This window comes from Spinacia oleracea, chromosome 1 (assembly GCF_020520425.1).
Source record: "Spinacia oleracea cultivar Varoflay chromosome 1, BTI_SOV_V1, whole genome shotgun sequence".
Taxonomy (NCBI): domain Eukaryota; kingdom Viridiplantae; phylum Streptophyta; class Magnoliopsida; order Caryophyllales; family Amaranthaceae; genus Spinacia; species Spinacia oleracea.
In genome coordinates this window covers 31,536,886-31,549,621 of record NC_079487.1, presented here as the reverse complement: position 1 = coordinate 31,549,621, position 12,736 = coordinate 31,536,886, and the positions used below count along the sequence as shown (strand labels likewise).

At 37.2% G+C, this 12,736-nt stretch overlaps 2 protein-coding genes across 2 annotated transcripts; one reads left to right on the top strand and one right to left on the bottom strand.

The window, feature by feature from the left end:
• Nucleotides 1–2,701: 2,701 nt before the first annotated feature.
• On the bottom strand, nt 2,702–5,243 carry LOC130463653 (uncharacterized). The gene is made up of 2 exons (XM_056832849.1): nt 5,148–5,243; nt 2,702–5,002 (listed from the first exon to the last, which is right to left on the bottom strand). Exon 2 carries the CDS (start codon nt 3,689–3,691, stop codon nt 2,702–2,704), a length of 990 nt encoding a protein of 329 aa, XP_056688827.1. The 5' UTR covers nt 3,692–5,002; nt 5,148–5,243.
• A 2,030-nt stretch (nt 5,244–7,273) lies between these two features.
• LOC110784995 (putative receptor-like protein kinase At3g47110) lies at nt 7,274–12,644 on the top strand. Its single transcript, XM_056835224.1, is given in 3 exon segments — nt 7,274–9,291; nt 11,302–12,041; nt 12,115–12,644. Coding segments are annotated over 3 exon segments (3,084 nt in total). The 5' UTR covers nt 7,274–7,340; the 3' UTR covers nt 12,508–12,644.
• Nucleotides 12,645–12,736: the final 92 nt, after the last annotated feature.

Below are 12,736 nucleotides of genomic sequence, written 5' to 3'. Positions count from 1 at the left end.
CTGACATTTAGATGCTTTTAAAATGTCATATAAAACTCACAAACTCATTGTCATAGTTATGGGCTTCAAAAATGGCCGCCATTTTCGTAGATAACTAGAGAAAGCTTTCTCTTGAAAGATGACAATGGAAGTTATATATTTACGAATATGGAAGTTGTTTGGCGCTCTCTGGTTGTCTGATTATGGAAGATGACATTTTCCCGCTGAAGTTACATATGAATATGGAAGATGACATTTTGGCGCTCACCGAAAATGTTCCCGCTGAAGTTGTACTTTTGGCGCAATTTGCTGAAATTTTTTTGCGCCTAAAATACATTTTTCAGATTGGTTTACCCCCTCTTTTTTTAGTGGGATTTGTGAGGTGGCATTGTTTAATTGGTGGTGTGTAAGATACCTTTGCACACCATGTGTAGTCCTAGCCTTTTCCGCAAATTTATGACAATCTACGGAGTACTCCCTCCTTACGTAAATGCTTTTTGTATTTGTAATTAAGGAGAAGGAAATAAAATAATATTGAGAGTTGATAAACATTTATTGTTGTATTTTATGGAGAGTTATTGTTTTTTTCACAACAAACAAGAGCGGTTTCCTTCAATATTGTTTAAAGAACGTTAAATTCCCAAATACTCCACTTTTTAACTTAATTCCCACCATACCGTCCACGTCAGCATTAAAACCGGTCTATTTTTTTTTTAACAAAGCGGCACTAAACCGCTATCTCAGGTAGCGGTTGACTTAAGTAAACCGCTATCTGAGATAGCGGTTTATATATTCCCTAAATCAAAACTTTCCAAAACAAAAACTTACCGTACCCCGTTATGTTTTAAAGCAAACCGCTATCTCAGATAGCGGTTTATAACATTGAACCGCCATCTGAGATGGCGGTTTGCTTTAAAACGAAAACGCTATCTCATATGGCGGTTCAACACTTAACCGGGAAAAAAAATTACTTCTCTTTCTCCCTTGCTTACGTGGATGGTATGGTGGGAAATAACTTAGAAAGTAACGTATTTTGGGAATTATTGGATCTTTACGCAATATTGAAGGAAATCGCTCCAACAACAAAACAATTTTTAAAGTTATGACTTATGAGAACCACTATAATTTAGGATTATTCTTGCGTGGAGCTAATCCACAATAAAATTAGTGTGGACCCAAAACTAATAATTTTCTCTAGCACCCTTTATACATACATAAAAACATTTACTGTTCATATAGTGACTATATTAAATTAAACACCAAAATTTTTAGATAGTAGTATATATAGTAACCCTTTTTTCAATCATAGTAACCCTATATTTTTAAAACAAAATTGTGAGTTAAAATAACATTATTCAAACACATGTATCAACTACACCAATTTGATTTTTTTTTTCTCATAATATCCTAATAAACATGCCAAATTAAATTAGGCATAAGTTTTTGATATATTTTTAGACATGCATGGTGCACAAGAAATTTAGTGTGGACCAGGTCCATTTAAGAATTGGTGTGTAATTTAATGAATCAAAATACCAACTCATCAATCTATCAATACTTAAACTAACTAATGAGATTGCATGGTTTTATATTGATTAGCAAGGAGAAGAGGTTGACAGATTGAAGAAGAACAAGGGCATGTTGATGGATGCTTGGGGGTCTGAGAAGGCTGACTTGGGTCAGAATAAGCTAATGGGGATGATTTGTGTGTGTGCAATTGTGTCTGTGTCTTTTAGTTTCACTACAATCAAGCTATTCGGGTAGATGGTAGGATGAACTTAATCGGTATGTTAGGCAATTAAGAAGCTAGGTTGGGTTAAATTCTTCGTTGTAATGCCTTTAGGTTTAATGACTTGGTTGTAATCAAACCAATTTGGTTAAGAATGAATTGAAAATTTGCATCGTTATAATTTCCAAAATGAATCGGACTCGTATTTTTTGGTTAAGAATGAATGGAAAATTTGCCTCGTTATAATTTCCAAAATGAAGGACTCGTATTTTTCGGGAAGTTTGCCTCGTTATAATTTTGGTAGTGCTCGAATAAAATATATTTTTTCGTATTTAAGGGAATTTATTTCGTTACCAAAACATGCTCGTTTTTATAATTGAACAATTATGAATAAGATATCGTAGAGTAATCTTCCAAAAGAAATCAAAGTTGTTAAAATGACTAATGTTGACTTACAAATACCAAAGTTGACTTATATAAGATGTCAAGAAATAGAGTTTTTGCAAGTTGTCAAATACCAAAGTTGCAGCCAAAAGATATCGAAGTTGTCAAATAACTAATGTTGACTTACAAATACCAAAGTTGACTCGGGTTTCATCAGCAAAATAAAAGCAATGTTACAAGCAGCCACTGCATTCACTACACTAAACTACCACCCTAATGTTGTTGCTGACTTGCTGCAGATAACAAACTAACTCCTTAATCTTGCTGCTGACTTGCTAAGAAACTAACACCCTAATCTTGCTGCTGACTTGGGTTAACTGCAGGAGCATTTGGGGAAGATTGAACCACAATGGGTTCCTGAGTTGCAGCCTAACCAGCTACATTCTGAACTGTTGCAGAGGTTGAAGGAGCCACTGTTTCAGTAGGTGGTGCAGGAATAGGACAATTCGGTTTGTAGTGTCCAAGGCCACCACATCTGCCGCACTTGTTATGTCTCTTTGCTCTCTTGACATGATCCCCAAATATCATTTTCAAACCTAAAGATCTGTTTTAATATGCCTTGTAATACCCTATTTCAGACTTCACCTCCCTCCTTGCTCCCCTAATAAATGCCTTCACTTTTGTGTTTGGTTCATCCCTCCAATCCTCTAAGTATCTCTCAGCTAGGTACTTTGAGGTAACCTTAGGGTTGTCAAACTTCCACCCACATATATGCTCTGGCCTTATACTCTTTATTTGCCAACTTTTCTCTCCTTTTAATTTTTTGGCATGAATCTTAAATCTGCACTTTCTCTTCTGTTTACACACACACTTCACACTCCTACCTCCCTTCACTGGACAGCCACATCTATTTGCACAATCCACAGAAACTCTACTCCTATTCTTATGCAAGTAATAGTAATTATACCCTTTGTCTATAGCATTGTACCTAATTGCCTTCCTCAAAACAGTGTTTGATGGAAACTTCAACACCTTAAACAACTCAAATGGCACTTTAAAATCTACACTTGGATTGAAACAAGGATAATTTGGTCCTTCATCATCTGACTCTATTATGCTAACAACTTCATTATCAATATCATTAAGCTCTACATCATCACCAATGTCAAACCCACCCTTATCTTCATCTTCTTCCTCTTCCTCTTCTCCTTCTTGCACTCCTCCTACAGTCCTTGCAACACTCTCTGTTATATCTTGATCCACAAATGTGTGGAACAAATCATCATCACTGTCATCTTCATAGTCACCCTCACTTAACAACACATCACTGCCATTTTCCAAGTCAGACACCACTCTACCCTCCTGCACAACTACCTCCTCACCCTCAACAACTCTCTCTTCACCTCCTGCAACTCTTCCCTCACCCTCACCCCCAGCTGAATTTGATCTTTGCTCACCTGTTTCTGTTGTTTCCTGACCCTCAACAGCTCTCTCCTGACCCTCAACAGCTCTCTCCTCAGCTCCTGCAACTGTTCCCTTACTCCCAACTAACCTAGATCTATGTTCACCTGATCCAGCTGACTTCTGACTCTCAGTCATAGCTATATCCTCAGTCACAACAGGTAATTTTTGTTTCAATAATGCCTCCTTTTCAGGAAGTGTTTTCTTAAAAAGGGACACTGTGGGAATTTTTTGTCTCACTGTACTCACTGGCAGTGGGGGAAATTTGGGTGTGGAATGAAGGAGTGTTGTGGATAGAGGTTGGACAGTGGAAGGGGGTGGGTTTTCTCTGGAAAAAATGGAAGGTGGGAGTTCTGTGGACTGATTTGTGAGTGGAGGCAAGTTGTTTAAGCATTGAGAATGTGTAGAGTGTTGACTAGAATTAGGGTTTTGACTAGAGCTACTGACTGTACTGCTGACTAGATGCAACTGTGGGCCCCCCTTGCTGTGTCACCACTCATAAAGTTGCTCCCTCCCCCACTTGATTGAGTTCCACTATCACTATACCACTTCACATAAGAAGGAAAACAACTCCTATCATCAATCTCCTTTCAACATGTACCACATACAATTGGTACGACCCATCCTTCTCGGGTGCACTCAAAAACTCGGGAATCTCAACATCACTCTTAATCTCTTTCCTTCCATTCACATGTAAACTACATCCTCGCCTCCTAAAACATATCTGGCCTACTTCTTCGTATCCCAATTCCCTCCTAATCCAATCTGCAAACTCAAAGTAACATATCTCCTCCACATTTGTATGCAATGACATACCAGCCTTTGGATTATCACCTCTCTCATATGTAGTTTTATTATTCCTAGATACAAACTAACCCCCGTGAAACAACCTAATAGTAAAACCCTCCATCAATTTAAACCAACTTTGTTCTACGTTAATCCTACCGTTAGACCTGATGCACATCCAACGAAACAAAAAAATTCAATTTCCTTCTTATTATCACAAATATGCCAAAAAAAATAAATCAACAACACAAATGCCAACAACACAATTTCAACAATTCTTCAAACCCAAAATTTACTAATTAAGCAACCAGATTAAACCCAAAATTTTCACCTTTACAAATCAATTCGTATTTATTCAACCAGATTGAGCCCATACAAACAACCACAATAAGCATCTTTCAATTAGCACATCCCCATTAAACCCTAATCAGTTTAATAATCGAATTTTAAGGAAACTAGTTATAATATTAACAACCATTACCAAAAACACATGCCTTTCATTAATCACAATTAATTAATAAACTAAGCCCTAAATTTAACAGTAAAATCAAGGTTTAAAAATTGTAATTTACCTTTCTTTGTGAATTACTCTGTAATGTAAGTAGTTGTCTACTCTTGCCTCCTTCCTCTTCCTTTTTCTTGATGCTGACGCCTTCCCCTTTCCTTTATTAGCCATGGAAGTACAATCCAGCAGAAGCAAGCAGAAGAAGCAAAAACGCCAAAAAAAAGGGGAGAAAAAAGTTAGAATTTTGGGCCAAAAACAGTAAAAAAATGATGAACTTAAGTGTTTCAAGCATTGATGACATACTCTGTTAATTGGCTGAATTTTTTGGCTTCAATGATGACGCTTCATTGATGAGGGTTCATTGAATACGCTGCAGGAGGAAGATGAAGAGAATTTCCAATTTTTTTTTTTAGGTTTTCAAAGTCTTATTTATAAACCCCTCAATTTTTGGAGGGAAAATGGTGCAAGTAGGGAAATGGTAGAGCACGTGACCATCACGTGAGGTCAACCACCAGAATTCTTGAGTCAATGCCGGAAAATCCTTTTTTTTTGTCTCTCACAAATTTATTTAAGGTTTAGGTGTGTTTTGACAAAAAAAAAAATATATATAAAAGGTATCTTCTCGCAAATTTTGGACTATAAAAGGTCCTTTTTGGCAACTTTGCCTTAAATTTAATTAAATTTAATATTATTTTATTGGCCAAGTTTTTTCAAGCAAATTGGGCAAGCTAATTTATTATTTCAACTCCAATTGTCAAGCTAGTAGCTTAGAATTTATAAAAACTAGTTTAGGGCCCGTGCAACGCACGGCTACATGAAAGTAAAAAGGCTTGTGATATTAGGAAAACATGAAAGTAAAAAGGATATATGAAAAAGTATAAATTCAAAGTTGTGTAAAAAAATATTCAAATGAACTAAATTTGCATATTACTATACAAAGTTAAAAATTATAGTCGTTTACTTGTATGTAGAACGATCTAACAACGTTAACCAAACCCGAATGACTCAAGACTAATTTTCGAAAAGACCCGAGCATAACCGAGTTAGTCAAATACAACATATTTTGAATTGAGTAAAATCTTGATAACCTTGTATGTTAGTCTACTTACCATGTTTTTTTTTTTTGAGGGAAGTCTATTTACCATGTATAAATATTTTAATTAACATTCTTACTTACCAGTTACCATGTATTATATTATTAATAGTAGACTAACATTAGAAGTTCATTTATCAATATTTTTATATTTCTTATCAGATTAAAAAGTTATATACATAAATAAAATTATATCATAAAGGAAAAAAGAATATTGATTTAGCTTTCCTCCAATAATATATTATGCAGTACATATCTATGGTATTTAAAATATATTTTTATCTTAGTTTCCTAAAAAAGCGTAATGTAATTTATTTATTTTAAAGTAAAAAAATAAAAAAACATTTTGGCGGGAAAAAATCACACCAGGACATGACACGTGTCATTCCTGGTGTCTCTTTTAGTAATAAAGTAATAATAGATTGCAAGCAAGTCCCTTAGGGATGTCAATGGGGCGGGGCGGATGCGGATGTAGGCCCCTCCATCCCCATCCCCACCTAAAATTTTCATCTCCATCCCCGCCCCATCACCCATGGCGGGTACAAAATTCATCCCCATCCCCGCCCCAACGGGTATAAACTAAAATCCATCCCCGCCCCACCACCCAACTGGGTATCCATCCCCGTCTTATCCCCGCCTCATACCCGCGCCAGTACCCGCCAAATTTTTCTTATTTAGCAAACATTTTCCATGTATATGGAGTAATGAAAGTTAACATTCGAAAAAAATACCGTATGACTAAAGTAACATATATAATCGGAAAAAAAAATGTCATAATAAAAAAAATCTCACCTAAATTCATATTATCACCTAAACATGCAAATAAATCCAAACTCAACCCATCACCCATGGCGGGTATGAAGCGGGGCGAGTGGGTATGGGGCGAGGCGGGCGGGGATGGGGCGGGTTCCACACAAAATCCACACCCGCCTCATCACCCATGGCGGGTACGATTTTTATACCCATCCCCGCCCCATCACCCGCCAAACCTACCTCCATCCCCGCCTACTTGGGGCGGATGCGGGTCGGGTCTCCTGCGAAACCCGCCCCACTGACATCCCTAAAGTCCCTAGCTAGAAATAAAAGTAGCTTGAAATATTGAGGTTAAATAAAAGAAAGGAAAAGAATATGCTACGGCCTTTTATCACGTTGAATACTATGCAAAAAATTAGTGGCAAAGTGTGCATAAAGAAAAGCATTAATTCCAATTTCCAACCCTTTACTTACGTCGGACCAGCAAAGTGGGAAATAGCAGTAATTAATTGCGGTCAAAATACTCCACATAATTAATGCGTTTAAATTGTATACATGGTTAGTATAAATAAGTATACATTTATTCTTTTGTATATGCATGCATACTCAAAAATAGAAGCTAGATAAACAAACAAACAAACAAACACAAAATGGCCTTAATTATTCGTTTATCACTCTTTGCATTTGCCATCCTAGTTAGATTACTACTCTTATCCTTTTTAACCTTTGATTATCCCTTAATCCGCCTGGTCGAGTCAAATCTCGACTCAGACAAGGATGCCTTACTCTCATTCCGATCCCAACTAAGCCTAAACAATCCTTCTTACAATAACAGCCCTTTATCTTCATGGGATCGTAACTCATCTCCTTGTAATTGGACAAGAGTTGTTTGTAACAAGTTTGGTCATAGAGTTATTGGCCTTAACTTGTCAAGCTTACAACTTATTGGTTCCATAAGTCCTCATATAGGAAATCTCTCCTTTCTCAAATCCCTACAACTTCAAAACAACCAACTTACAAACACAATCCCTAAAGAACTATGTAACCTACTTCACTTAAGAGTTCTCAACTTGAGTTCCAACAAGTTAGAGGGTTCAATTCCATCGAACATAAATAGGTTACGCGAACTCAAGGTGTTAGACTTGACAATGAACAAGGTTTCAGGGAGAATACCTAATGAAGTGAGTTTACTTCCTAAACTCCAAGTCTTGAACTTGGCAAGTAACTCACTTTATGGCACTATACCTCCATCTTTAGGGAATGTTACCTCAATGACTACCTTAGATTTGGGTACTAATACTATTAGTGGCACTATCCCTAGAGAGTTAGGGTACCTTCGAAACCTTAAACATCTCGATCTCAGCATAAACAACCTCACCGGTACAGTCCCAAACCCTATCTACAACATGTCATCTCTCGAGTTTTTAGCCTTGGCATCGAACCAGCTTTGGGGTGAACTTCCTTATGATGTTGGAGAAAGACTACCGAATCTTCTTGTTTTCTACTTTTGCATCAACAAGTTCACAGGAAGAATACCTGGCTCGTTACATAATCTTACTAACATACAAGTGATCCGTATGGCTCATAATCACCTCACCGGAACTATACCACCGGGTTTAGAGAACCTCCCGTTTCTCAAGATGTACAACATTGGGTACAACTATATCGAAAACTCAGGTGATGAAAATGGTTTTGATTTTCTAACTTCATTAGCAAATAGCACACAACTTAACTTCCTTGCCTTCGATGGAAATCTTTTAGAAGGGGTCATCCCTGAATCTATAGGAAATCTGTCGAAAGTTCTTTCGAAGCTATTTATGGGAGGAAATCATATTCATGGTAGCATACCAAGCTCGATTAGTCAGCTTACTGGTTTATCCTTGCTAAACATAAGCTATAATAACATTGCCGGACCAATACCTACCCAAAGTAGCCACTTACATGACTTACAAGTCTTGGATTTGGCTCATAATCGAATTTCCGGGGTTATTCCTGATTCCTTTGGTAATCTAATGAAGCTAAATAAACTCGATTTATCAAGCAATGGTTTGGTAGGTGAATTGCCTAGTTCTTTTGGGGGTTTTAGTAGTCTCATTTACATAGATTTATCAACCAACATGCTTAATGGTTCAATACCTAGAGAGATCCTTAGCCTTCCAACTTTGAGCAACACTTTGAATTTGTCTCACAATCGTTTCGATGGGGAATTACCTGATGAAATCGGGCTTCTAACCACAGTGATTACCATTGATCTTTCGAACAATCGAGTGTCTGGAAACATTCCTAGTTCCATCTCGAATTGCAAGAGTTTGGAGACATTGAGTTTGGGTAAAAATTCTTTCTCCGGTTCTATACCGAGTTCTTTAGAAAACTTAGAAGCTCTTCAGACCTTGGATCTTTCTCATAACCAACTATCTAACTTCATTCCTTCCAACCTCGAACTCTTGAATGCTACTCAATCGTTAAACTTGTCGTATAACAATCTCGAAGGAGGACTTCCTTGTGGTGGGATCTTTAGAAATCTTTCTAGAGTTTCCTTACAAGGAAACCCAAGACTTTCCTTGCATTCACTACAACATATAAGATCAAAGAGGGCGAAAAAAATCGCCCTCTTTGATGTAAAACTCGCCCTTTTAGGCTACCAGGGCGATTTTTAAATCGCCCTCCCGTCGCCCTGTTAGGCTCGTCCTATTAGCTTTGCAGGGCAAACAAAAACTTTCGCCCTCTTTGAATGGAATCAAATAGGGCAATATTTTTCGCCCTCCTAGAATGAAATCAAAGAGGGCAATATCTTTCGCCCTCCTATAGAATGACATCAAAGAGGGCAATATTTTTCGCCCTCTTTGATTAATAAATGAAAGACAACTGCTTTTTTCGCCCTCTTTGATTGAAATTGTGAAATGCATATACTTTCACCCTCTTTGATTGTTTGCTTTTTATATTTCTATTTTTTTTAAATGTTAGCCAATACATCAAATCATTTACCCATGTGGGATTCGAACCCACATCTTTGTGCATTTGCACAATGCTCTCCCATTTGAGCTAATAGGTTAGTGCTACTTTGAGAAAAACTTAGTGGTACAGATATTGTTGTAGTGGTGCATAAGCTATAAGACAAACATATCAAAGGAGTACAAGACATACAAATATGAAGTCAGAATACACCGAATACACCACATTAATTTTACTAGGGAATAAAAAGATAGAAATAGGGAACATGAACAAGAAAAGAACCTGAATGTGATCTGGTCCAAGTAACCTTTGGTTATACTTCAGAGCGTTGTGGAGATAGCATCTTGCATAATCTGGATGAAACAACTAAACAAGAACTGGAGACACAGCGGTCCAAAGGAGATGCATATGGTCTCTTCATTTACATGTTAATCAAGTATGAAAATGATAACCTTTATTCAGGTTTGCCAAAGAAGTTATACAGCTAGCTGCTAATAAACAATATTTTATAATATGCCTCTTGACAGTAACGGATATCTCAAGCTCTCATGTCGTCCACTTAGGCAAAAACATAACTGTTGGTTTTACTGTTAAAACTTAGTATGGAAACCAGACCAAAGAAATGAATAGCATGACTAAGTCATTGTGTATCAAAACAAGAATTACCTTTTCATAAGGTCTTTCTGGTCACAGAAAATCAAACTAATGCAAAAACATAATTGTTGGTTTTACTGTTAAAATTAATAGTTCACCAAATCACAAAGACAATCTTTTAGCGTGTCCATTATTGAGCAGATGATGATGATTTCCGATGACAAAATGCAAGTCTTCTCACAGACTCTGAACAGAAAGAGTATTACTATAAAGTTTAACGAAAGAAAACTATACACTATAAGAAAAACATACTTAAGAGCCAGCTCTGTGTGCTGAAGGCGGTAATAGAAAACCGCTAAATCTCCATAACTTCCATAGAAGTTTCAATTATAGAAAGACATTGAGATCTAAGAGAAATAAGATGTATAAGATGCCTGCCAACAAAATCGAAATTCTGCCAGCAAAAAACACAAAATTAATGAAAACAGTAATCAAACAAAATAGAATATAGCTATAAGTCGGAATTTGACCTAATTTATCGAGCAATTTTCGAACAAATCTTTAAGCTTACAAACTGAGCAGCGAAAGAGTTGAGTAATTCGACCAATTTTCGATTGAATTAGGGTTTTCTGGATAATTTGTGAAGGTTTTGGTTGGAGATTTAGGGGAGAGCGCGACAGAGAAATTTGAGCAGAGCTATGAATCCAATAGTTTGAGCTCTGCGAAAGATTTTGGGGGAAAACGAATGAAAATTTTGGGTGAAGGATTGCTAGTTGTGGGCAAAATTGAGTAGGGGGGATTTCGCCAGCATTCTGCTTATTTTTATGGCAAGGAGGGCGAAACTTCAGTAGGTGTCTTCTAAATTAATCAAGGAGGGCGAATGTTTTAGTGTCGCCCTATTTGGTTAGATATTAAAAGGCAATTTTATGTCGCCCTATTTGATTAGACATTTAAAGGCGAAATTAGGTCGCCCTCCTTGTTTTAATATTTTCGCCCTTGTTGCTCTTTATTTTTGTAGTGATTGAGAATGTCGAGTTTCTCATCATCATCATCATACACGAAGATTTATTAGAGCTCGTATTGTTGTAGCAATGGTGGTGGTTTTGGTGTCATGTTTTATGGCTGGTTTATATGTTGCAATGAGGAAGAGAAAAGCCAAGTTTAGTAGTAAAACATCAGACTCCAAGTTGCAAGAAGGGCATTACATGGTCAAATACGATGAGCTTCGTCGAGCTACCGGAGATTTTAGTGAAGGGAGCTTGATTGGAAGTGGGAGTTTTGGATCAGTTTATAAAGGGTATTTGAAAGATAACATGGCTGTTGCAATTAAGGTACTTGACATGAAAATGGCAGCTTCTTGGAAGAGCTTTCTTGCCGAGTGTGAGGCTTTAAGGAATGTTAGGCATCGGAATCTTGTTAAGCTTATAACACCTTGCTCGAGTTTGGATTACAAAAACATGGAGTTTCTTGCTCTGGTTTATGAATTCCTCTGTAATGGAAGCTTAGAAGTTTGGATTAAAGGTAAAAGAAAGAAAGAAAATGGAGATGGTTTGAACTTTATGGAAAGATTGAATGTGAGTATTGATGTTGCTAGTGCACTAGATTATCTGCACCATGACAGTGAAGTCCCTGTAGTGCATTGTGATATAAAGCCGAGCAACATCCTCCTCGATGAAGATATGACCGCGAAAATTGGAGACTTTGGGTTGGCAAGGTTGTTAATGGAGAAATTGGATGGTCAACATTCCATCAGTTCAAGCCATGTTATGAAGGGCTCTATTGGGTATATGCCTCCAGATTAGTAAGTAGTAATGCATAACTTAAGACATTTATACAAAAGTAATTCGATTTTCTAATACGTTTGATAACATTTCAGAGTATGGTTTAGGAGCTAAACCATCAGCAGCTGGAGATACATACAGCTTTGGAGTGACATTGTTGGAGCTATTTACAGCGAAAAGCCCGAGCCATGAGAGTTTAACAGGGGAACAAGGTTTAGTTGCATGGGTTCAAGCATGTTTTCCTACACAAATGATTCAAGAGCTGTTAGATCCCGAGCTGCGTAAACAGCTGCAGGAACATGCTGATGATGATGACGATGATGGCTACAACAGAAGGCAAGCCCTGGTTCAAGGACAGTTGGATTATTGCACGGCGAGGGTTTTTGTGGTGGGATTATCATGCACTGTTTCTCATCCTGAGGGGCGCATTACTATGAGGGAAGCTCTTCACAAGCTTAAATCTGTTAGAAACAAACTCCTTAAATCTTAGACGCGCCATCAATAAAGACAATGTAGTAGCTTTGGTTGCATTTTAACTTATGAATAAATATTAGTTGCAAGCTTGCAACTATGTCATATTTTGTACTGTCATGAGAAACTCAATCAATGCATGATAATCAGAAGAAAATGTTTACCTTCGTTTTCCTGACTTCTATTGTAACCAAAATCCAGTTTTATGTTTACCGACGCCCTGATTCCTGCTCAAATAAATCGCCTCA

What these genes read in the sequence shown, in the direction of transcription:
- LOC130463653 (XM_056832849.1), bottom strand. Translation starts at nt 3,691, where the DNA reads ATGACTGAGAGTCAGAAGTCAGCTGGATCAGGTGAACATAGATCTAGG.